We start from the raw sequence: 21289 nt of genomic DNA, 5'->3' as shown, positions 1-21289 counted from the left end.
CAGCAGTTAACCACTAGATGGCATATCATATAGATTGTAGTTCAGCAGTTAACCACTAGATGGCGTATCATATAGATTGTAGTTTAGCAGTTAACCACTAGATGGCGTATCATATAGATTGTAGTTCAGCAGTTAACCACTAGATAGCGTATCATATAGATTGTAGTTCCGCAGTTAACCACTAGATGGCGTATCATATAGATTGTAGTTCAGCAGTTAACCACTAGATGGCAGATCATATAGATTGTAGTTCAGCAGTTAACCACTAGATGGCGTATCATATAGATTGTAGTTCAGCAGTTAACCACTAGATGGCATATCATATAGATTGTAGTTCCGCAGTTAACCACTAGATGGCGTATCATATAGATTGTAGTTCACCAGTTAACCACTAGATGGCGTATCATATAGATTGTAGTTCAGCAGTTAACCACTAGATGGCGTATCATATAGATTGTAGTTCAGCAGTTAACCACTAGATGGCGTATCATATAGATTGTAGTTCAGCAGTTAACCACTAGATGGCGTATCATATAGATTGTAGTTCAGCAGTTAACCACTAGATGGCATATCATATAGATTGTAGTTCAGCAGTTAACCACTAGATGGCGTATCATATAGATTGTAGTTCAGCAGTTAACCACTAGATGGCGTATCATATAGATTGTAGTTCAGCAGTTAACCACTAGATGGCGTATCATATAGATTGTAGTTCAGCAGTTAACCACTAGATGGCGTATCATATAGATTGTAGTTCAGCAGTTAACCACTAGATGGCGTATCATATAGATTGTAGTTCCGCAGTTAACCACTAGATGGCGTATCATATAGATTGTAGTTCAGCAGTTAACCACTAGATGGCGTATCATATAGATTGTAGTTCAGCAGTTAACCACTAGATGGCATATCATATAGATTGTAGTTCAGCAGTTAACCACTAGATGGCGTATCATATAGATTGTAGTTTAGCAGTTAACCACTAGATGGCGTATCATATAGATTGTAGTTTAGCAGTTAACCACTAGATGGCGTATCATATAGATTGTAGTTCAGCAGTTAACCACTAGATAGCGTATCATATAGATTGTAGTTCAGCAGTTAACCACTAGATAGCGTATCATATAGATTGTAGTTCCGCAGTTAACCACTAGATGGCGTATCATATAGATTGTAGTTCCGCAGTTAACCGCTAGATGGCGTATCATATAGATTGTAGTTCAGCAGTTAACCGCTAGATGGCGTATCATATAGATTGTAGTTCAGCAGTTAACCACTAGATGGCATATCATATAGATTGTAGTTCAGCAGTTAACCACTAGATGGCGTATCATATAGATTGTAGTTTAGCAGTTAACCACTAGATGGCGTATCATATAGATTGTAGTTCAGCAGTTAACCACTAGATAGCGTATCATATAGATTGTAGTTCAGCAGTTAACCACTAGATGGCGTATCATATAGATTGTAGTTCAGCAGTTAACCACTAGATGGCGTATCATATAGATTGTAGTTCACCAGTTAACCACTAGATGGCGTATCATATAGATTGTAGTTCAGCAGTTAACCACTAGATGGCAGATCATATAGATTGTAGTTCAGCAGTTAACCACTAGATGGCGTATCATATAGATTGTAGTTCAGCAGTTAACCACTAGATGGCGTATCATATAGATTGTAGTTCCGCAGTTAACCACTAGATGGCGTATCATATAGATTGTAGTTCACCAGTTAACCACTAGATGGCGTATCATATAGATTGTAGTTCAGCAGTTAACCACTAGATGGCGTATCATATAGATTGTAGTTCAGCAGTTAACCACTAGATGGCGTATCATATAGATTGTAGTTCAGCAGTTAACCACTAGATGGCGTATCATATAGATTGTAGTTCAGCAGTTAACCACTAGATGGCGTATCATATAGATTGTAGTTCAGCAGTTAACCACTAGATGGCGTATCATATAGATTGTAGTTCAGCAGTTAACCACTAGATGGCGTATCATATAGATTGTAGTTCAGCAGTTAACCACTAGATGGCGTATCATATAGATTGTAGTTCAGCAGTTAACCACTAGATGGCGTATCATATAGATTGTAGTTCAGCAGTTAACCACTAGATGGCGTATCATATAGATTGTAGTTCAGCAGTTAACCACTAGATGGCGTATCATATAGATTGTAGTTCAGCAGTTAACCACTAGATGGCGTATCATATAGATTGTAGTTCAGCAGTTAACCACTAGATGGCGTATCATATAGATTGTAGTTCAGCAGTTAACCACTAGATGGCGTATCATATAGATTGTAGTTCAGCAGTTAACCACTAGATGGCGTATCATATAGATTGTAGTTCAGCAGTTAACCACTAGAGGGCGTATCATATAGATTGTAGTTTAGCAGTTAACCACTAGATGGCGTATCATATAGATTGTAGTTCAGCAGTTAACCACTAGATGGCGTATCATATAGATTGTAGTTCAGCAGTTAACCACTAGATGGCGTATCATATAGATTGTAGTTCAGCAGTTAACCACTAGATGGCGTATCATATAGATTGTAGTTCACCAGTTAACCACTAGATGGCGTATCATATAGATTGTAGTTCAGCAGTTAACCACTAGATGGCGTATCATATAGATTGTAGTTCAGCAGTTAACCACTAGATGGCGTATCATATAGATTGTAGTTCCGCAGTTAACCACTAGATGGCGTATCATATAGATTGTAGTTCAGCAGTTAACCACTAGATGGCGTATCATATAGATTGTAGTTCAGCAGTTAACCACTAGATGGCGTATCATATAGATTGTAGTTCAGCAGTTAACCACTAGATGGCGTATCATATAGATTGTAGTTCAGCAGTTAACCACTAGATGGCGTATCATATAGATTGTAGTTCAGCAGTTAACCACTAGATGGCGTATCATATAGATTGTAGTTCCGCAGTTAACCACTAGATGGCGTATCATATAGATTGTAGTTCAGCAGTTAACCACTAGATGGCGTATCATATAGATTGTAGTTCCGCAGTTAACCACTAGATGGCGTATCATATAGATTGTAGTTCAGCAGTTAACCACTAGATAGCGTATCATATAGATTGTAGTTCCGCAGTTAACCACTAGATGGCGTATCATATAGATTGTAGTTCAGCAGTTAACCACTAGATGGCGTATCATATAGATTGTGTAGTTCACGGTTGACCACCAGGTGTCTGTTCTCTGCAGATCAGACACTGATGTCATAAGCGTGCCTATGTTACACTCAAAATGAAAGATACAATCAATCGCACATGATAGCACTGTCTCACAAACCTACTGGTTTGAGGCTATTTTCATTCTATCTCCTTCCTCTCCCTCCATCTCTCCCTCTTCTCTCCCGTACTCTCTTCAGTAGTCTGTGTCTTGTCTGAGGAGAGGAATAAAGTTTTCCAGTTTGAATGGTGGCTGAGAGAATAGGCACCTCCCACAGCAGCCATATTGGGGAGGGCAATGCCAGTTATCCAATGTCACTAAGGCTCTGTGTGTGTGTGTCTGTGTGTGTCTGTGTGTGTCTGTGTGTGTGTGAGAGAGAGAGAGAGTCCGCTGAACTGGATTAGGTTGAATGGGATTATAGCGCCGGGATTACAGTTACACCCCCCATCTATTTCTCTCCTCTCTCTTTCACTCCTTTTACCCTCATCTCTAGTCTGTTCTTTCATACTCTCCCTCCATCTTTCTCTCTTCATATGTCCTAACTCTAACCCTGGCCTCCCTCCTCCTCCTCCATCTTTCTCTCTTCATATGTCCTAACTCTAACCCTGGCCTCCCTCCCTCCTCCTCCTCCATCTTTCTCTCTTCATATGTCCTAACTCTAACCCTGGCCTCCCTCCTCCTCCTCCATCTTTCTCTCTTCATATGTCCTAACTCTAACCCTGGCCTCCCTCCTCCTCCTCCATCTTTCTCTCTTCATATGTCCTAACTCTAACCCTGGCCTCCCTCCTCCTCCTCCATCTTTCTCTCTTCATATGTCCTAACTCTAACCCTGGCCTCCCTCCTCCTCCTCCTCCATCTTTCTCTCTTCATATGTCCTAACTCTAACCCTGGCCTCCCTCCCTCCTCCTCCATCTTTCTCTCTTCATATGTCCTAACTCTAACCCTGGCCTCCCTCCCTCCTCCTCCATCTTTCTCTCTTCATATGTCCTAACTCTAACCCTGGCCTCCCTCCTCCTCCTCCTCCATCTTTCTCTCTTCATATGTCCTAACTCTAACCCTGGCCTCCCTCCCTCCTCCTCCATCTTTCTCTCTTCATATGTCCTAACTCTAACCCTGGCCTCCCTCCCTCCTCCTCCATCTTTCTCTCTTCATATGTCTTAACTCTAACCCTGGCCTCCCTCCCTCCCTCCTCCATCTTTCTCTCTTCATATGTCCTAACTCTAACCCTGGCCTCCCTCCTCCTCCATCTTTCTCTCTTCATATGTCCTAACTCTAACCCTGGCCTCCCTCCTCCTCCATCTTTCTCTCTTCATATGTCCTAACTCTAACCCTGGCCTCCCTCCCTCCCTCCTCCATCTTTCTCTCTTCATATGTCCTAACTCTAACCCTGGCCTCCCTCCTCCTCCTCCATCTTTCTCTCTTCATATGTCCTAACTCTAACCCTGGCCTCCCTCCTCCTCCTCCATCTTTCTCTCCTCATATGTCCTAACTCTCCTCCATCTTTCTCTCTTCATATGTCCTAACTCTAACCCTGGCCTCCCTCCCTCCTCCTCCATCTTTCTCTCTTCATATGTCCTAACTCTAACCCTGGCCTCCCTCCTCCTCCTCCATCTTTCTCTCTTCATATGTCCTAACTCTAACCCTGGCCTCCCTCCTCCTCCTCCATCTTTCTCTCTTCATATGTCCTAACTCTAACCCTGGCCTCCCTCCTCCTCCTCCATCTTTCTCTCTTCATATGTCCTAACTCTAACCCTGGCCTCCCTCCTCCTCCTCCATCTTTCTCTCTTCATATGTCCTAACTCTAACCCTGGCCTCCCTCCTCCTCCTCCATCTTTCTCTCTTCATATGTCCTAACTCTAACCCTGGCCTCCCTCCTCCTCCTCCATCTTTCTCTCTTCATATGTCCTAACTCTAACCCTGGCCTCCCTCCTCCTCCTCCATCTTTCTCTCTTCATATGTCCTAACTCTAACCCTGGCCTCCCTCCTCCTCCTCCATCTTTCTCTCTTCATATGTCCTAACTCTAACCCTGGCCTCCCTCCTCCTCCTCCATCTTTCTCTCTTCATATGTCCTAACTCTAACCCTGGCCTCCCTCCTCCTCCTCCATCTTTCTCTCTTCATATGTCCTAACTCTAACCCTGGCCTCCCTCCTCCTCCTCCATCTTTCTCTCTTCATATGTCCTAACTCTAACCCTGGCCTCCCTCCTCCTCCTCCATCTTTCTCTCTTCATATGTCCTAACTCTAACCCTGGCCTCCCTCCTCCTCCTCCATCTTTCTCTCTTCATATGTCTTAACTCTAACCCTGGCCTCCCCCCCCTCCTCCATCTTTCTCTCTCTCATATGTCCTAACTCTAACCCTGGCCTCCCTCCTCCTCCTCCATCTTTCTCTCTTCATATGTCCTAACTCTAACCCTGGCCTCCCTCCTCCTCCATCTTTCTCTCTTCATATGTCCTAACTCTAACCCTGGCCTCCCTCCTCCTCCTCCATCTTTCTCTCTTCATATGTCCTAACTCTAACCCTGGCCTCCCTCCTCCTCCATCTTTCTCTCTTCATATGTCCTAACTCTAACCCGGCCTCCCTCCTCCTCCTCTCTCTTTCATATGTCCTAACTCTAACCCTGGCCTCCCTCCTCCTCCTCCATCTTTCTCTCTTCATATGTCCTAACTCTAACCCTGGCCTCCCTCCTCCTCCTCCATCTTTCTCTCTTCATATGTCCTAACTCTAACCCTGGCCTCCCTCCCTCCTCCTCCATCTTTCTCTCTTCATATGTCCTAACTCTAACCCTGGCCTCCCTCCTCCTCCTCCATCTTTCTCTCTTCATATGTCCTAACTCTAACCCTGGCCTCCCTCCTCCTCCATCTTTCTCTCTTCATATGTCCTAACTCTAACCCTGGCCTCCCTCCCTCCTCCTCCATCTTTCTCTCTTCATATGTCCTAACTCTAACCCTGGCCTCCCTCCCTCCTCCTCCATCTTTCTCTCTTCATATGTCCTAACTCTAACCCTGGCCTCCCTCCCTCCTCCTCCATCTTTCTCTCTTCATATGTCCTAACTCTAACCCTGGCCTCCCTCCTCCTCCTCCATCTTTCTCTCTTCATATGTCCTAACTCTAACCCTGGCCTCCCTCCTCCTCCTCCATCTTTCTCTCTTCATATGTCCTAACTCTAACCCTGGCCTCCCTCCTCCTCCTCCATCTTTCTCTCTTCATATGTCCTAACTCTAACCCTGGCCTCCCTCCTCCTCCTCCATCTTTCTCTCTTCATATGTCCTAACTCTAACCCTGGCCTCCCTCCTCCTCCTCCATCTTTCTCTCTTCATATGTCCTAACTCTAACCCTGGCCTCCCTCCTCCTCCTCCATCTTTCTCTCTTCATATGTCCTAACTCTAACCCTGGCCTCCCTCCTCCTCCTCCTCCTCCATCTTTCTCTCTTCATATGTCCTAACTCTAACCCTGGCCTCCCTCCTCCTCCTCCATCTTTCTCTCTTCATATGTCCTAACTCTAACCCTGGCCTCCCTCCTCCTCCTCCATCTTTCTCTCTTCATATGTCCTAACTCTAACCCTGGCCTCCCTCCTCCTCCTCCATCTTTCTCTCTTCATATGTCCTAACTCTAACCCTGGCCTCCCTCCTCCTCCTCCATCTTTCTCTCTTCATATGTCCTAACTCTAACCCTGGCCTCCCTCCTCCTCCTCCATCTTTCTCTCTTCATATGTCCTAACTCTAACCCTGGCCTCCCTCCCTCCCTCCTCCATCTTTCTCTCTTCATATGTCCTAACTCTAACCCTGGCCTCCCTCCTCCTCCTCCATCTTTCTCTCTTCATATGTCCTAACTCTAACCCTGGCCTCCCTCCTCCTCCTCCATCTTTCTCTCTTCATATGTCCTAACTCTAACCCTGGCCTCCCTCCCTCCTCCTCCATCTTTCTCTCTTCATATGTCCTAACTCTAACCCTGGCCTCCCTCCTCCTCCTCCATCTTTCTCTCTTCATATGTCCTAACTCTAACCCTGGCCTCCCTCCTCCTCCTCCATCTTTCTCTCTTCATATGTCCTAACTCTAACCCTGGCCTCCCTCCCTCCCTCCTCCATCATCTTTCTCTCTTCATATGTCCTAACTCTAACCCTGGCCTCCCTCCCTCCCTCCTCCATCTTTCTCTCTTCATATGTCCTAACTCTAACCCTGGCCTCCCTCCTCCTCCTCCATCTTTCTCTCTTCATATGTCCTAACTCTAACCCTGGCCTCCCTCCTCCTCCTCCATCTTTCTCTCTTCATATGTCCTAACTCTAACCCTGGCCTCCCTCCCTCTTCCTCCATCTTTCTCTCTTCATATGTCCTAACTCTAACCCTGGCCTCCCTCCTCCTCCATCTTTCTCTCTTCATATGTCCTAACTCTAACCCTGGCCTCCCTCCTCCTCCTCCATCTTTCTCTCTTCATATGTCCTAACTCTAACCCTGGCCTCCCTCCCTCCCTCCTCCATCTTTCTCTCTTCATATGTCCTAACTCTAACCCTGGCCTCCCTCCTCCTCCTCCATCTTTCTCTCTTCATATGTCCTAACTCTAACCCTGGCCTCCCTCCCTCCCTCCTCCATCTTTCTCTCTTCATATGTCCTAACTCTAACCCTGGCCTCCCTCCTCCTCCTCCATCTTTCTCTCTTCATATGTCCTAACTCTACCCCTGGCCCCCCTATCTGGTCTGGTATAAATGTGTCATATCTGTCTACATCTAATCCTGCTAACTCTTATATCTAGCTAGGTTTTACTTCTGGTGTAGTGAGGTGCATCCTGGGTAATGTGAGAGGAGACATTTCCATCTTAATAAAATGAGCCACACTCTCTCTTTCTGTCAAAGCACCCGAGACAAACGATTAAACACAAAATCTTTTTATTTCTTGTTTTTACAGCAATATTCTTCAGAAGGTTCCACATGGAATATCTGAGGCAGTAATACAGATGATGTCATTATTAACCACATCTAGTTTGTATCTGCTGAACGTTGCACAGAAAAGGCTGGGCTCTGATTGGTCAGACAGCCCAGACCAGGAAGTGGCATCACTGTTTAAAGGGAAAGGATTGGTTTAGAGATGAAAGGGGCCGACAGTAAGACGAAAGGCTCACATGTGACACAACAGTGTGAGTGGCGGGTGTGTGGTGAAGTGAGGGCGAGACTCCGGCCTGATGCTGTGGTTGCCGTGGTAACTGTACACAATGTTGTGTTCTAAACCCGCCACTAAGCTGATGACAAACAAACAAACAAACAAACACAGCACAAATAAACGAGTGGAGAAACAGAATAAAAAAGAAAGACATTAAAAGCAGAAATCCCCTTGATATATCGACCCAGTATCACCCCAGTATCACCCCAATATCGACCCAGTATTAACCCAATATCACCCCAGTATCGACCCACTATCGCCCCAATATCACCTCAATATCGACCCAGTATCGACCCAGTATCGACCCAATATCGACCCAATATTAACCCAATATCACCCCAATATTACCCCAGTATCACCCCAGTATTACCCCAATATCACCCCAATATCACCTCAATATCGACCCAGTATTACCTCAATATCGACCCAATATTAACCCAATATCACCCCAATATCGACCCAATATCACCCCACTATCGCCCCAGTATCGACCCAGTATCGCCCCAATATCACCTCAATATCGACCCAGTATTAACCCAATATCACCCCAATATCGACCCACTATCGCCCCAATATCACCTCAATATCGACCCAGTATTACCTCAATATCGACCCAATATCGATCCAGTATTAGCTATCCAGGACCTAGGGGCTAACAGCTAGCTAGCTAACCAGGACCTATATGATCTAGTGGCTAACAGCTAGCTAACCAGGACCAAGCGACCTAGGGGCTAACAGCTAGCTAGCTAACCAGGACCTAGCAGTATGGCTAACAGCTAGCTGGCTAACCAGGATCTCGCGACCGAGCGGTATGGCTAACAGCTAGCTGGCTAACCAGGACCAAGCGACCTAGCATCTAACAGCTAGCTAGCCAACCAGGACCTAGCGACCTAGCTGTATGGCTAACAGCTAGCTGGCTAACCAGGATCTCGCGACCGAGCGGTATGGCTAACAGCTAGCTGGCTAACCAGGACCAAGCGACCTAGCATCTAACAGCTAGCTGGCCAACCAGGACCAAGCGCTAAGGCTAACAGAGCAGCTCTACCAAAACAAACTGAACAGGAGATAAAACACAGTAACATTACTAAAAGTCTGTCTGTTAGCCAGCCGCCTCTATCTCTACTCTAACCATTACTCTGTGTTAACCTTTAACCTCTAACATCTGTTTACCTGACGCTACTTAACTCTTACAGGGAAACTCATATCATATCATCATGCCATCTTTTATTTTAAATCTCAAATCCTCTCTGTGTCTAAAGCATCTACAAGAAAATATCTATTTACAATCAGACACCCCGGTATATGTCATATATATGGCTGATATATTGTTGAAGAAAGATTCTCTGATTAAATGGACTGAAAACAACAACAAAAATATCTTTGACTTGGGCTCGTGTGTGTGTGTGTGTGTGTGTGTGTGTGTGTGTGTGTGCGTGTGCGTGTGTGTGTGTGCAGTAGAAGGCTTTCATTTCAGGTAAAGGAGACATCCATTTCAAAATAATAAATTAAATTAACGACCAGATTCACCAACACACACAAAAAATATATAGTTTGATAAATTACTAAGAACCTTAGGAGGATGGAGAAAGGGGGAGAAAGGGGGAGAGAGAGGAGAGGGGGAAGAGCAGAGGGCAGGGGGAGGGGCGTTGAGATGAGGATTACAGACTAACAGATTAGAGAGGGGGATGAGCAGACTGATGGAGAGAGAGAGGGAGAGAGACAGAAAGAGGGAGAGAGAGATGAAGAATGCAGTGAAATAAAAAGGAGACAAATTGGACCTCCTTTCCTCCTTCCCTCTCCTCCTTCCCTCTCCTCCTTCCCGCTCCTCCTTCCCTCTCCTCCTTCCCGCTCCTCCTTCCCGCTCCTCCTTCCCTCTCCTCCTTCCCTCTCATCCTTCCCTCTCCTCCTTCCCGCTCCTCCTTCCCTCTCCTCCTTCCCGCTCCTCCTTCCCTCTCCTCCTTCCCTCTCCTCCTTCCCTCTCCTCTTTCCCTCTCCTCTTTCCCTCTCCTCCAGGTCTCCATTTCCAGGGGGTTTGATATGGTCCTTCATATGGCAGTAACATCTCTGTGTGTGCGTGTGTGTGTAGTGTTTAGTGGTCTAGTTTTTAGGTGAGGTGATTCGGAGTTTGAAAGAGACGCGTCCAGCGAACTTGTCTCTCTCTCCGCCAGTCTTCAGTGTGTTGGAGTTGATCTTACACTCAACATTCACATCTGTATTCAGAGAGATGTTGAGGAACTTCACTGCTACCAGGGGCTGGGAATAGTTCAGCTACATCCACACAGAGAAACAGAGAGAGAAACACAGAGAGAGAGAGAAACACAGAGAGAGAAACACAGAGGGAAACACACAGAAAGAGAAACACAGAAAGAGAAACACAGAGAGAGAAACACAGAGAGAAACAGAGAGGGAGAAACACACAGAAAGAGAAACACACAGAAAGAGAAACACAGAAAGAGAAACACACATAAAGAGAAACACACAGAGAGAAACACAGAGAGAAACACACAGAAAGAGAAACACACAGAGAGAAACACACAGAAAGAGAAACACAGAGAGAAAGAGAGAGAGAACACAGAGAGAGAAACACAGAGAGAGAAACACACAGAAAGAGAAACACACAGAGAGAAAAACACAGAGAGAGAAACACACATAAAGAGAAACACAGAGAGAAACACACAGAAAGAGAAACACAGAGAGAAACACAGAGAGAAACACAGAGAGAGAAACACACAGAAAGAGAAACACAGACAGAGAAACACAGACAGAGAAACACAGAGAGAGAACACAGAGAGAGAAACACACAGAAACAGAAACACAGAGAGAGAAACACACACAGAGAGAAACACAGAGAGAGAAACACAGAAAGAGAAACACAGAGAGAGAAACACAGACAGAGAAACACAGACAGAGAAACACAGAGAGAGAACACAGAGAGAGAAACACACAGAAACAGAAACACAGAGAGAGAAACACAGAGAGAGAAACACAGAGAGAGAAACACAGAGAGAGAAACACACAGAAAGAGCGTTAAAGTAGATAGTAAAGGGCAGTTGCGTCAAAAGGCACGTGCCCCCTCAGATTTTATAATATATAAAAATATAATTAAATAAATATAATATATCATATATTTGTCTATATATATATATATATTTACAATTCTTAAAGAATCAATGTACATCATTAATTTAAATGACAATTGAACCGATAAAGAGGTATATTTAGCAGAAAAGTAGACATCTGGGACGTAGAAAAGGCTCCTCGTGTATTTGATGTCTCTGACTGAACGGGGACACCTCTGGTGAAGGGCTGTGTTCTGTGTACCTGGGCCCTCTTGCCATAGTAGGGGAAGTACATGAGGTTAAAGGTTCCGTTGGGAGGGTAGTAGGCCAACTCTCCGATCGCATCACTGTCCTCTTTCTGTAGACACACACAGAGTCATGAGGTTAAAGGTTAAAGGTTCTGTAGACACACACAGAGTCATGAGGTTAAAGGTTAAAGGTTCTGTAGACACACACAGACTCAGCCTTCTATTGATAATTCTATCGAACTCTATTACATTTTAGCAGAGCGACTTACAGGAGCAATTAAGGTCAAGTGCCTTGCTCAAGGGCACATCAACAGATGTTAGGCTTAACCGCTAGGCTACCGCCCTATCTATATCTATCTACATCTATATCTATCTATATATCTATATCTATATATCATCTATATCTATATATCTATCTATATATATCATCTATATCTATCATCTATATCTATCTATATATATCTATATATATCATCTGTCTATATCTATCTATATATATATATATCTATATATATATATGGCGCAATTATTAGAAAATAGAAGAAAATAGAAGAAGTTCAAGATGATGGTCAATCACCCTCGGTCTGGGGCTCCATGCAAGATCTCACCTCGTGGGGCATCAATGATCATGAGGAAGGTGAGGGATCAGCCCAGAACTACACGGCAGGACCTGGTCAATGACCTGAAGAGAGCTGGGACCACAGTCTCAAAGAAAACCATTAGTAACACACTACGCCGTCATGGATTAAAATCCTGCAGCGCACACAAGGTCCCCCTGCTCAAGCAGGCGCATGTCCAGGCCCGTCTGAAGTTTGCCAATGACCATCTGGATGATCCAGAGGAGGAATGGGAGAAGGTCATGTGGTCTGATGATTCAAAAATAGAGCTTTTTGGTCTAAACTCCACTCGCCGTGTTTGGAGGAAGAAGAAGGATGAGTACAACCCCAAGAACACCATCCCAACCGTGAAGCATGGAGGTGGAAACATCATTCTTTGGGGATGCTTTTCTGCAAAGGGGACAGGACGACTGCACCGTATTGAGGGGAGGATGGATGGGGCCATGTATTGCGAGATCTTAGCCAACAACCTCCTTCCCTCAGTAAGAGCATTGATGATGGGTCGTGGCTGGGTCTTCCAGCATGACAACGACCCGAAACACACAGCCAGGGCAACTAAGGAGTGGCTCCGTAAGAAGTATCTCAAGGTCCTGGAGTGGCCTAGCCAGTCTCCAGACCTGAACCCAATAGAAAATCTTTGGAGGGAGCTGAAAGTCCGTATTGCCCAGCGACAGCCCCGAAACCTGAAGGATCTGGAGAAGGTCTGTATGGAGGAGTGGGCCAAAATCCCTGCTGCAGTGTGTGCAAACCTGGTCAAGAACTACAGGAAACGTATGATCTCTGTAATTGCAAACAAAGGATTCTGTACCAAATATTAAGTTCTGCTTTTCTGATGTATCAAATACTTATGTCATGCAATAAAATGCTAATTAATTACTTAAAAATCATACAATGTGATTTTCGGGATTTTTGTTTTAGATTCCGTCTCTCACAGTTGAAGTGTACCTATGATAAAAATTACAGACCTCTACATGCTTTTTAAGTAGGAAAATCTGCAAAATCGGCAGTGTATCAAATACTTGTTCTCCCCACTGTATCTATGTATATCTATATATATCTATATCTTTATATATCATCTATATATATATCATCTATCAATATCTCTATATATCTATATATATATATCTATATACATCTATATCTATATATATCATCTATCTATATTTATCAATCTATATCTATATATCTATATATATCACTATATATCTATATCTATATATCTATATATATCACTATATATCTATATCTATATATCTACATCTATACCTCTATCTCTATCTATCTATATCTCTATATCTATCTCTCTATATATATATATCTCTATATATCTATATATCTACATCTATACCTCTATCTCTATCTATATATATCTCTATCTATCTATATCTCTATCTCTATATCTATCTCTCTATATATATATATCTCTATATATCTATATATCTATATCTACATATCTATCTCTATATATCTATATCTCTAAATATCTATATCTCTATATATCTACAGTGCCTTCAGAAAGTATTCAAGCCCTTGACTCATGTTGTTGTGTTACAGCCTCATTTCAAAATGGATTACATTGATTTGTCTCTCACCCATCTACACACAATATCCCATAATGACAAACCCTAACCCATTTTACAAATGTACAAATTAAATACAGAAATATCTCATTTACATACAGTACCAGTCAAAAGTTCGGACACACCTACTCATTCAAGGGTTTTTCTTTATTTTTACTATTTTCTACATTGTAGAATAATAGTGAAGACATCAAAACTATGAAATAACACATATGGAATCATGTACTAACCAAAAAAAGTGTTACACAAATCAAAATATATTTTATATTTGAGATTCTTCAAAGTAGCCACCCTTTGCCTTGATGACAGCTTTGCACACTCTTGGCATTCTCTCAACCAGCTTCATGAGGTAGTCACCTGGAATGTGTTTCAAATAATAGGTGTGCCTTGTTAAAAGTTAATTTGTGGAATTTCTTTCCTTAATGCATTTGAGCCAATCAGTTGTGTTGTGACAAGGTAGGGGTGGTATACAGAAGATAGCCCTATTTTATTATTATGTTTGCAATCGCAACAAATAATCTGCTCAGACCTCAACCAAGGATAATCAAAAGCTATGATATAAATGCTCGGACAACCCAAAGATTCCTAGATGCCCTTCCAGACTCCCTCCACCTACCCAAGGCAACAGAGTACAAAAATCGGTTATCCACCTAACTGAGGAACTAAATTTAACCTTGCGTAATACCCTAGATGCAGTCGCACCCCTAAAAACAAAAAACATTTGTCATAAGAAACTAGCTCCCTGGTATACAGAAAATACCCGAGCCCTGAAGCAAGCTTCCAGAAAATTGGAATGGAAATGGCGCCACACCAAACTGGAAGTCTTCCGACTAGCTTGGAAAGACCGTACCGTGCAGTATCGAAGAGCCCTCACTGCTGCTCGATTATCCAATTTTTTAATTGAGGAGAATAAGAACAATCCAACATTTATTTTTTATCCTGTCGCAAGCTAACTAAAAAGCAGCATTCCCCAAGAGAGGATGGCTTTCACTTCAGCGGTGATAAATTCATGAACTTCTTTGATGAAACGATCATGATCATTAGAAAGCAAATTACGGACTCCTCTTTAAATCTGCGTATTCCTCCAAAGCTCAGTTGTCCTGAGTCTGCACAACTCTGCCAGGACCTAGGATCAAGAGAGACACTTAAGTGTTTTAGTACTATATCTCTTGACACACGGATGAAAACAGTCATGGCCTCTAAACCTTCAAGCTGCATACTGGATCCTATTCCAACTAAACTACTGAAAGAGCTGCTTCCTGTGCTTGGCCCTCCTATGTTGAACATAATAAACACCTCCCTATCCACAGGATGTGTACCAAACTCACTAACAGTGGCAGTAATAAAGCCTCTCTTGAAAAAGCCAAACCTTGACCCAGAAAATATAAAATACTATCTCGGCCTATATCGAATCTTCCATTCCTCCCATTTTGAAAAAGCTGTTGCGCAGCAACTCACTGCCTTCCTGAAGACAAACAATGTATACGAAATGCTTCAGTCTGGTTTTAGACCCCATCATAGCACTGAGACTGCACTTGTGAAGGTGGTAAATGACCTTTTAATGGCGTCAGATCGAGGCTCTGCATCTGTCCTCGTGCTCCTAGACCTTAGTGTTGCATTTGATACCATCGATCACCACATTCTTTTGGAGAGACTGGAAACCCAAATTGGTCTACACGGACAAGTTCTGGCCTGGTTTAGATCTTATCTGTCGGAAAGATATCAGTTTGTCTCTGTGAATGGTTTGTCCTCTGACAAATCAACTGTACATTTCGGTGTTCCTCAATGTTCCGTTTTAGGACCACTATTGTTTTCACTATATATTTTACCTCTTGGGGATGTTATTCGGAAACATAATGTTAACTTTCACTGCTATGCGGATGACACACAGATGTACATTTCAATGAAACATGGTGAAGCCCCAAAATTGCCCTCGCTGGAAGCCTGTGTTTCAGACATAAGGAAGTGGATGGCGGCAAATGTTTGACTTTTAAACTCGGACAAAACAGAGATGCTAGTTCTAGGTCTCAAGCAAAAAAGAGATCTTCTGTTGGATCTGACAAGTAATCTTGATGGTTGTACAGTTTTTTCAAATAAAACTGTGAAGGATCTCGGCGTTACTCTGGACCCTGATCTCTCTTTTGATGAACATATCAAGACTGTTTCAAGGACAGCTTTTTTCCATCATCGTAACATTGCAAAAATCTGACTTTCTGTCCAATAATGATGCAGAGAAATTAATCCATGTTTTTCAGACTACTCTAATGCTCTACTTTCTGGCTACCCGGATAAAGCACTAAATAAACTTCAGTTAGTGCTAAATACGGCTGCTAGAATCTTGACCAAACCAAAAAATGTGATCATATTAAAAAAGCCTCTCTACACTGGCTTCCTGTTAAGGCAAGGGCTGATTTCAAGGTTTTACTGTTAACCTACAAAGCGTTACATGGGCTTGCTCCTATCTACCTCTCCGATTTGGTCTTGCTCTACATACCTACACGTACGCTACGGTCACAAGACGCAGGCCTCCTAATTGTCCCTAGAATTTCTAAGCAAACAGCTGGAGGCAGGGCTTTCTCCTATAGATCTCAATTTTTATGGAATGGTCTGCCTACCCATGTGAGAGACGCAGACTCGGTCTCAACCTTTAAGTCTTTACTGAAGACTCATCTCCTCAGTAGGTCATATGATTGAGTGTAGTCTGGCCCAGGGGTGTGAAGGTGAACGGAAAGGCACTGGAGCAACGAACCGCCCATGCTGTCTCTGCCTGGCCGGTTCCCCTCTCTCCACTGGGATTTTCTGCCTCTGACCCTTTTACAGGGGCTGAGTCACTGGCTTACTGGTGCTCTTTCATGCCGTCACTAGGAGGGGTGCGTCACTTGAGTGGGTTGAGTCACTGAAGTGATCTTCCCCCCCTTGGGTTGTTCCGTGGCGGAGATCTTCGTGGCTATACTCGGCTTTGTCTCAGGGTAGTAAGTTGGTGGTTTGAAGATATCCCTCTAGTGGTTTGGGGGCTGTGCTTTGGCAAAGTGGGTGGGAAATATATCCTGCCTGGTTGGCCCTGTCCGGGGGTATCGTCGGACGGGGCCACAGTGTCTCCCGACCCCTGTCTCAGCCTCCAGTATTTATGCTGCAATAGTTTGTGTCGAGGGGCTAGGGTCAGTTTGTTATATCTGGAGTATTTCTCCTGTCTTATCCGGTGTCCTGGGTGAATTTAAGTATGCTCCCTCTGACTCTCTCTCTCGCTTTCTCTCTTTTCTCTCTTCTTTTGGAGGACCTGAGCCCTACGACCATGCCTCAGGACTACCTGGCCTGATGACTCCTTGCTGTTCCCAGTCCACCTGCTGTCCCCAGTCCACCCCAGGCCACCTGCTGCTGCTCCAGTTTCAACTGTTCTGCCTGCGGCTATGGAACCCTGACCTGTTCACCGGACGTGCTACCCTGTCCTGGATCTGCTGTTTTCGACTCTCTAGAGACAGCAGGAGCGGTAGAGATACTCTTAATGATCGACTATGAAAAGACAACTGACATTTACTCCTGAGGTGCTGACCACCCTCTACAACCACTGTGATTATTATTATTTGACCCTGCTGGTCATCTATGAACATTTGAACATCTTGGCCATGTTCTGTTATAATCTCCACCCGGCACAGCCAGAAGAGGACTGGCCACCCCTCATAGCCTGGTTCCTCTCTAGGTTTCTTCCTAGGTTTCTGCCTTTCTAGGGAGTTTTTCCTAGCCACCGTGCTTCTACATCTGCATTGCTTGCTGTTTGGGGTTTTAGGATGAGTTTCTGTACAGCACTTTTTGACATCGGCTGATGTAAGAAGGGCTTTATAAATACATTTGATTGATTGATTGATATTTGGTAAAAGACCAAGTCCATATTATGGCAAGAACAGCTCAAATAAGCAAAGAGAAACAACAGTCCATCATTACTTTAAGAGACATGAAGGTCAGTCAATGCGGAAGATTTCAAGAACTTTGAAAGTTTCTTCAAGAGCGAAGTCGCAAGAACCATCAAGCGCAACGATGAAACTGGCTCTCATGAGGACCGCCACAGGAATGGAAGACCCAGAGTTACCTCTGCTGCAGAGGATAAGTTCATTAGAGTTACCAGCCTCAGATTGCAGCACAAATAAATGCTTCACAGAGTTCAAGTAACAGACACCAATAAGAAGAAGAGACTTGCTTGGACCAAGAAACACGAGCAATGGACATTAGACGGGTGGAAATCTATCCTTTGGTCTGGAGTCCAAATTTGAGATTTTTCGTTCCAACCGCCGTGTCTTTGTGAGACGCAGAGTAGGTGAACGGATGATCTCCGCATGTGTGGTTCCCACCGTGAAGCATGGAGGAGGAGGTGTGATGGTGCTTTGCTGGTGACACTGTCTGTGATTTATTTAGAATTCAAGGCACACTTAACCAGCATGGCTACCACAGCATTCTGCAGCGATACACCATCCCATCTGGTTTGCTCTTAGAAGGTGTTGTTTTTCAACAGGACAATGACCCAACACACCTTCAGGCTGTGTAAGAGCTATTTGACCTAGAAGGAGTATGATGGAGTGCTGCATCAGATGACCTGGCCTCTACAATCACCTGACCTCAACCGAAATGAGATGGTTTGGGAGGAAAAGCAGCCAACAAGTGCTCAGCATATGTGGGAACTCCTTCAAGACTGTTGGAAAACCATTCCAGGTGAAGCTGGTTGAGAGAATGCCAAGTGTGTGCAAAGCTATTATCAAGGCAAAGGGTGGCTACTTTGAAGAATCTTAAATATAAAATATATTTCGATTTGTTTAATGTCTTCACTATTATTCTACAATGTAGAAAACAGTAGAAACGTTTGACTGGTATTGTAAGTATTCACACCCCTGAGTGAATATTTTGTAAAATGACCTTTGGCTGCGATTACAGCTGTAAGTCTTTCTGGGTAATTCTCTAAGAGATTGCACACCTGGATTGTACAATATTTGCCCATTGTTCTCTTCAAAATTCTTCAAGCTCAGTCAAATTGGTTGTTGATCATTGCTAAACAACTATTTTCAGGTCTTGTCATAGATTTTCAAGCATATTATTGTCCTGCTGAAAGGTAAATTCATCTCAGTGTCTGGTGGAAAGCAAACTGGACCAGGTTTTCCTCTAGGATTTTGCTTGTCCGTTTATTTTTTTATACTGAAAAACTCCCCAGGCATAACATGATACAGCCACCACTATGCTTGAAAATAATTCTGTTTCCCCAAACAGAACACTTTGTATTCAGGATAGAGTGGGTCTCAGGACAAAACATTAATTCCTTTGCCACATTATTTGAAGTATTATGTTAGTGCCTTGCTGAGCCTCGACACAATCCTGTCTTGGAGTTCTACGGACAATTCCTTCGACCTCACGGCTTGGTTTTTGCTCTGACATGCACTGTCAACTGTGGGACCTTATATAGACAGGTGTGTGCCTTTCCAAATCATGTCCAATCAATTGAATTTACCACAGGTGGACTCCAATCAAGTTGTAGAAACATCTCAAGGATGATCAATGGAAACAGGATGCACCTGAGCTCAATTTCTAGTCTCATAGCAAAGAGAGTGAATACTTATGTAAAATAAGGTATTTCTGTTTTTTTACTTTTAATACATTTGCTAAGGCCTGTAAATACTTTCTAAAGGCTATTACTACTTTTAATAGGGTTAGGGTTAGGATTAGCTGTTAGCCTGTTAGCCTAACCCTGTACATACTTTCTAAAGGCTATTACTACTTTTAATAGGGTTAGGGTTAGGATTAGCTGTTAGCCTGTTAGCCTGTTAGCCTAACCCTAACCCTGTACATACTTTCTAAAGGCTATTACTACTTTTAATAGGGTTAGGGTTAGGATTAGCTGTTAGCCTGTTAGCCTAACCCTGTACATACTTTCTAAAGGCTATTACTACTTTTAATAGGGTTAGGGTTAGGATTAGCTGTTAGCCTGTTAGCCTAACCCTAACCCTGTACATACTTTCTAAAGGGTTAGGATTAGCCTGTTAGCCTGTTAGCCTGTTAGCCTAACCCTAACCCTGTACATACTTTCTAAAGGCTACCTATCTATCATTCTACGGGTCAGTCTTACCCAGTCATCTTGCCCCACTTTATATCTCTGATAATGGAGGGATGGAAGACAAAAACACAGAGAGATGGAGAGAGACACAGAGAGAGAGAGATGGAGAGAGACAGAGAGAGAGAGAGAGAGACGGAATGATGACATTAAAAGGTAAAGATGAGGGAAACACAATGATGAAGAGACATGCAGAGTTTTGACAATACATAAGGGTGACATAGCAGTGACAGTAGGGTGACATAGCAGTGACAGTAGGGTGACATAGCAGTGACAGTAGGGTGACGTAGCAGTGACAGTAGGGTGACATAGCCAGCCTGACCTTGGCTCCACAGGTGACATAAGGAGATTGGCCGTCCTTCCCTGGAAGCATCCCGATCACCTGAGGACAGAGGACAGAGGTTGGAGGTCAAGGTTTACCAGGCGGGTTAGCAGGTGTGTGTGTGTGTGTGTGTGTGTGTGTGTGTGTGTGTGTGTGTGTGTGTGTGTGTGTGTGTGTGTGTGTGTGTGTGTGTGTGTGTGTGTGTGTGTGTGTGTGTGTGTGTGTGTGTGTGTTTACCCGGTTCAGTTTGATGAGAACACAGGGCTGTCCCTTCTGGTAACCGTAGGTCCGGTCCGTGATCCCAGAACACTCCTCTAGAGTGGAACGGTTAAACTGACACGAACGTTTAGGGTTGTTCCTCACCTAGGGTTGAACAACATCATATTATTCTATAGGGTGGTTAGGGTGAGGGTGGTTAGGGTGAGGGTGGTTAGGGGGAGGGTGGTTAGGGTGGTTAGGGTGAGGGTGGTTAGGGTGGTTAGGGTGGTGAGGGTAGTTAGGGTTAGGGTGGTTAGGGTGAGGGTGGTTAGGGTGAGGGTGGTTAGGGTTAGGGTGGTTAGGGTGAGGGTGGTTAGGGTGAGGGTGGTTAGGGTGAGGGTGGTTAGGGTGGTGAGGGTAGTTAGGGTTAGGGTGGTTAGGGTGAGGGTGGTTAGGGTGGTTAGGGTGAGGGTGGTTAGGGTTAGGGTGGTTAGGGTGAGGGTAGTTAGGGTGGTTAGGGTTAGGGTGGTTAGGGTGAGGGTGGTTAGGGTGGTTAGGGTTGAACACCATCATATTATTCTATAGGGTTAGGGTGGTTAGGGTGAGGGTGGTTAGGGTGAGGGTAGTTAGGGTGAGGGTGGTTAGGGTAGTTAGGGTGAGGGTGGTTAGGGTGAGGGTGGTTAGGGTGAGGGTGGTTAGGGTTGTTCCTCACCTAGGGTTGAACAACATCATATTATTCATCATATTATTCTATAGGATGGTTAGGGTGAGGGTGGTTAGGGTGAGGGTGGTTAGGGTGGTTAGGGTGAGGGTGGTTAGGGTTGTTCCTCACC

At 44.0% G+C, this 21289-nt stretch overlaps 1 protein-coding gene across 2 annotated transcripts in view; it reads right to left on the bottom strand.

Annotated features, from left to right (window-relative positions):
- Window positions 1-8056: 8056 nt before the first annotated feature.
- Window positions 8057-21289, bottom strand: part of atp1b2a (ATPase Na+/K+ transporting subunit beta 2a) — a 39991-nt gene continuing 26758 nt past the window's right edge. The window contains exons 5-9 of one of the 2 annotated variants that reach the window (XR_011672249.1): window positions 20496-20621; window positions 20259-20318; window positions 11666-11761; window positions 9319-10612; window positions 8057-9272 (exon numbers count right to left, since the gene is read on the bottom strand). Coding sequence is in view for 1 of the 2 variants with exons in the window: in XM_071379369.1 (XP_071235470.1) it covers window positions 10442-10612; window positions 11666-11761; window positions 20259-20318; window positions 20496-20621 (453 nt within the window). In the remaining variant the exon portion in view is untranslated. Of the gene's footprint in view, window positions 10613-11665; window positions 11762-20258; window positions 20319-20495; window positions 20622-21289 lie in introns of both variants that reach the window. The other variant, XM_071379369.1, reaches the window with a different exon arrangement.

Source organism: Salvelinus alpinus, chromosome 31 (genome assembly GCF_045679555.1).
Source record: "Salvelinus alpinus chromosome 31, SLU_Salpinus.1, whole genome shotgun sequence".
NCBI classification, from domain to species: domain Eukaryota; kingdom Metazoa; phylum Chordata; class Actinopteri; order Salmoniformes; family Salmonidae; genus Salvelinus; species Salvelinus alpinus.
The sequence above is the reverse complement of the archived record's forward strand: the minus strand, read 5'-3'. Positions and strand labels throughout refer to the sequence as shown.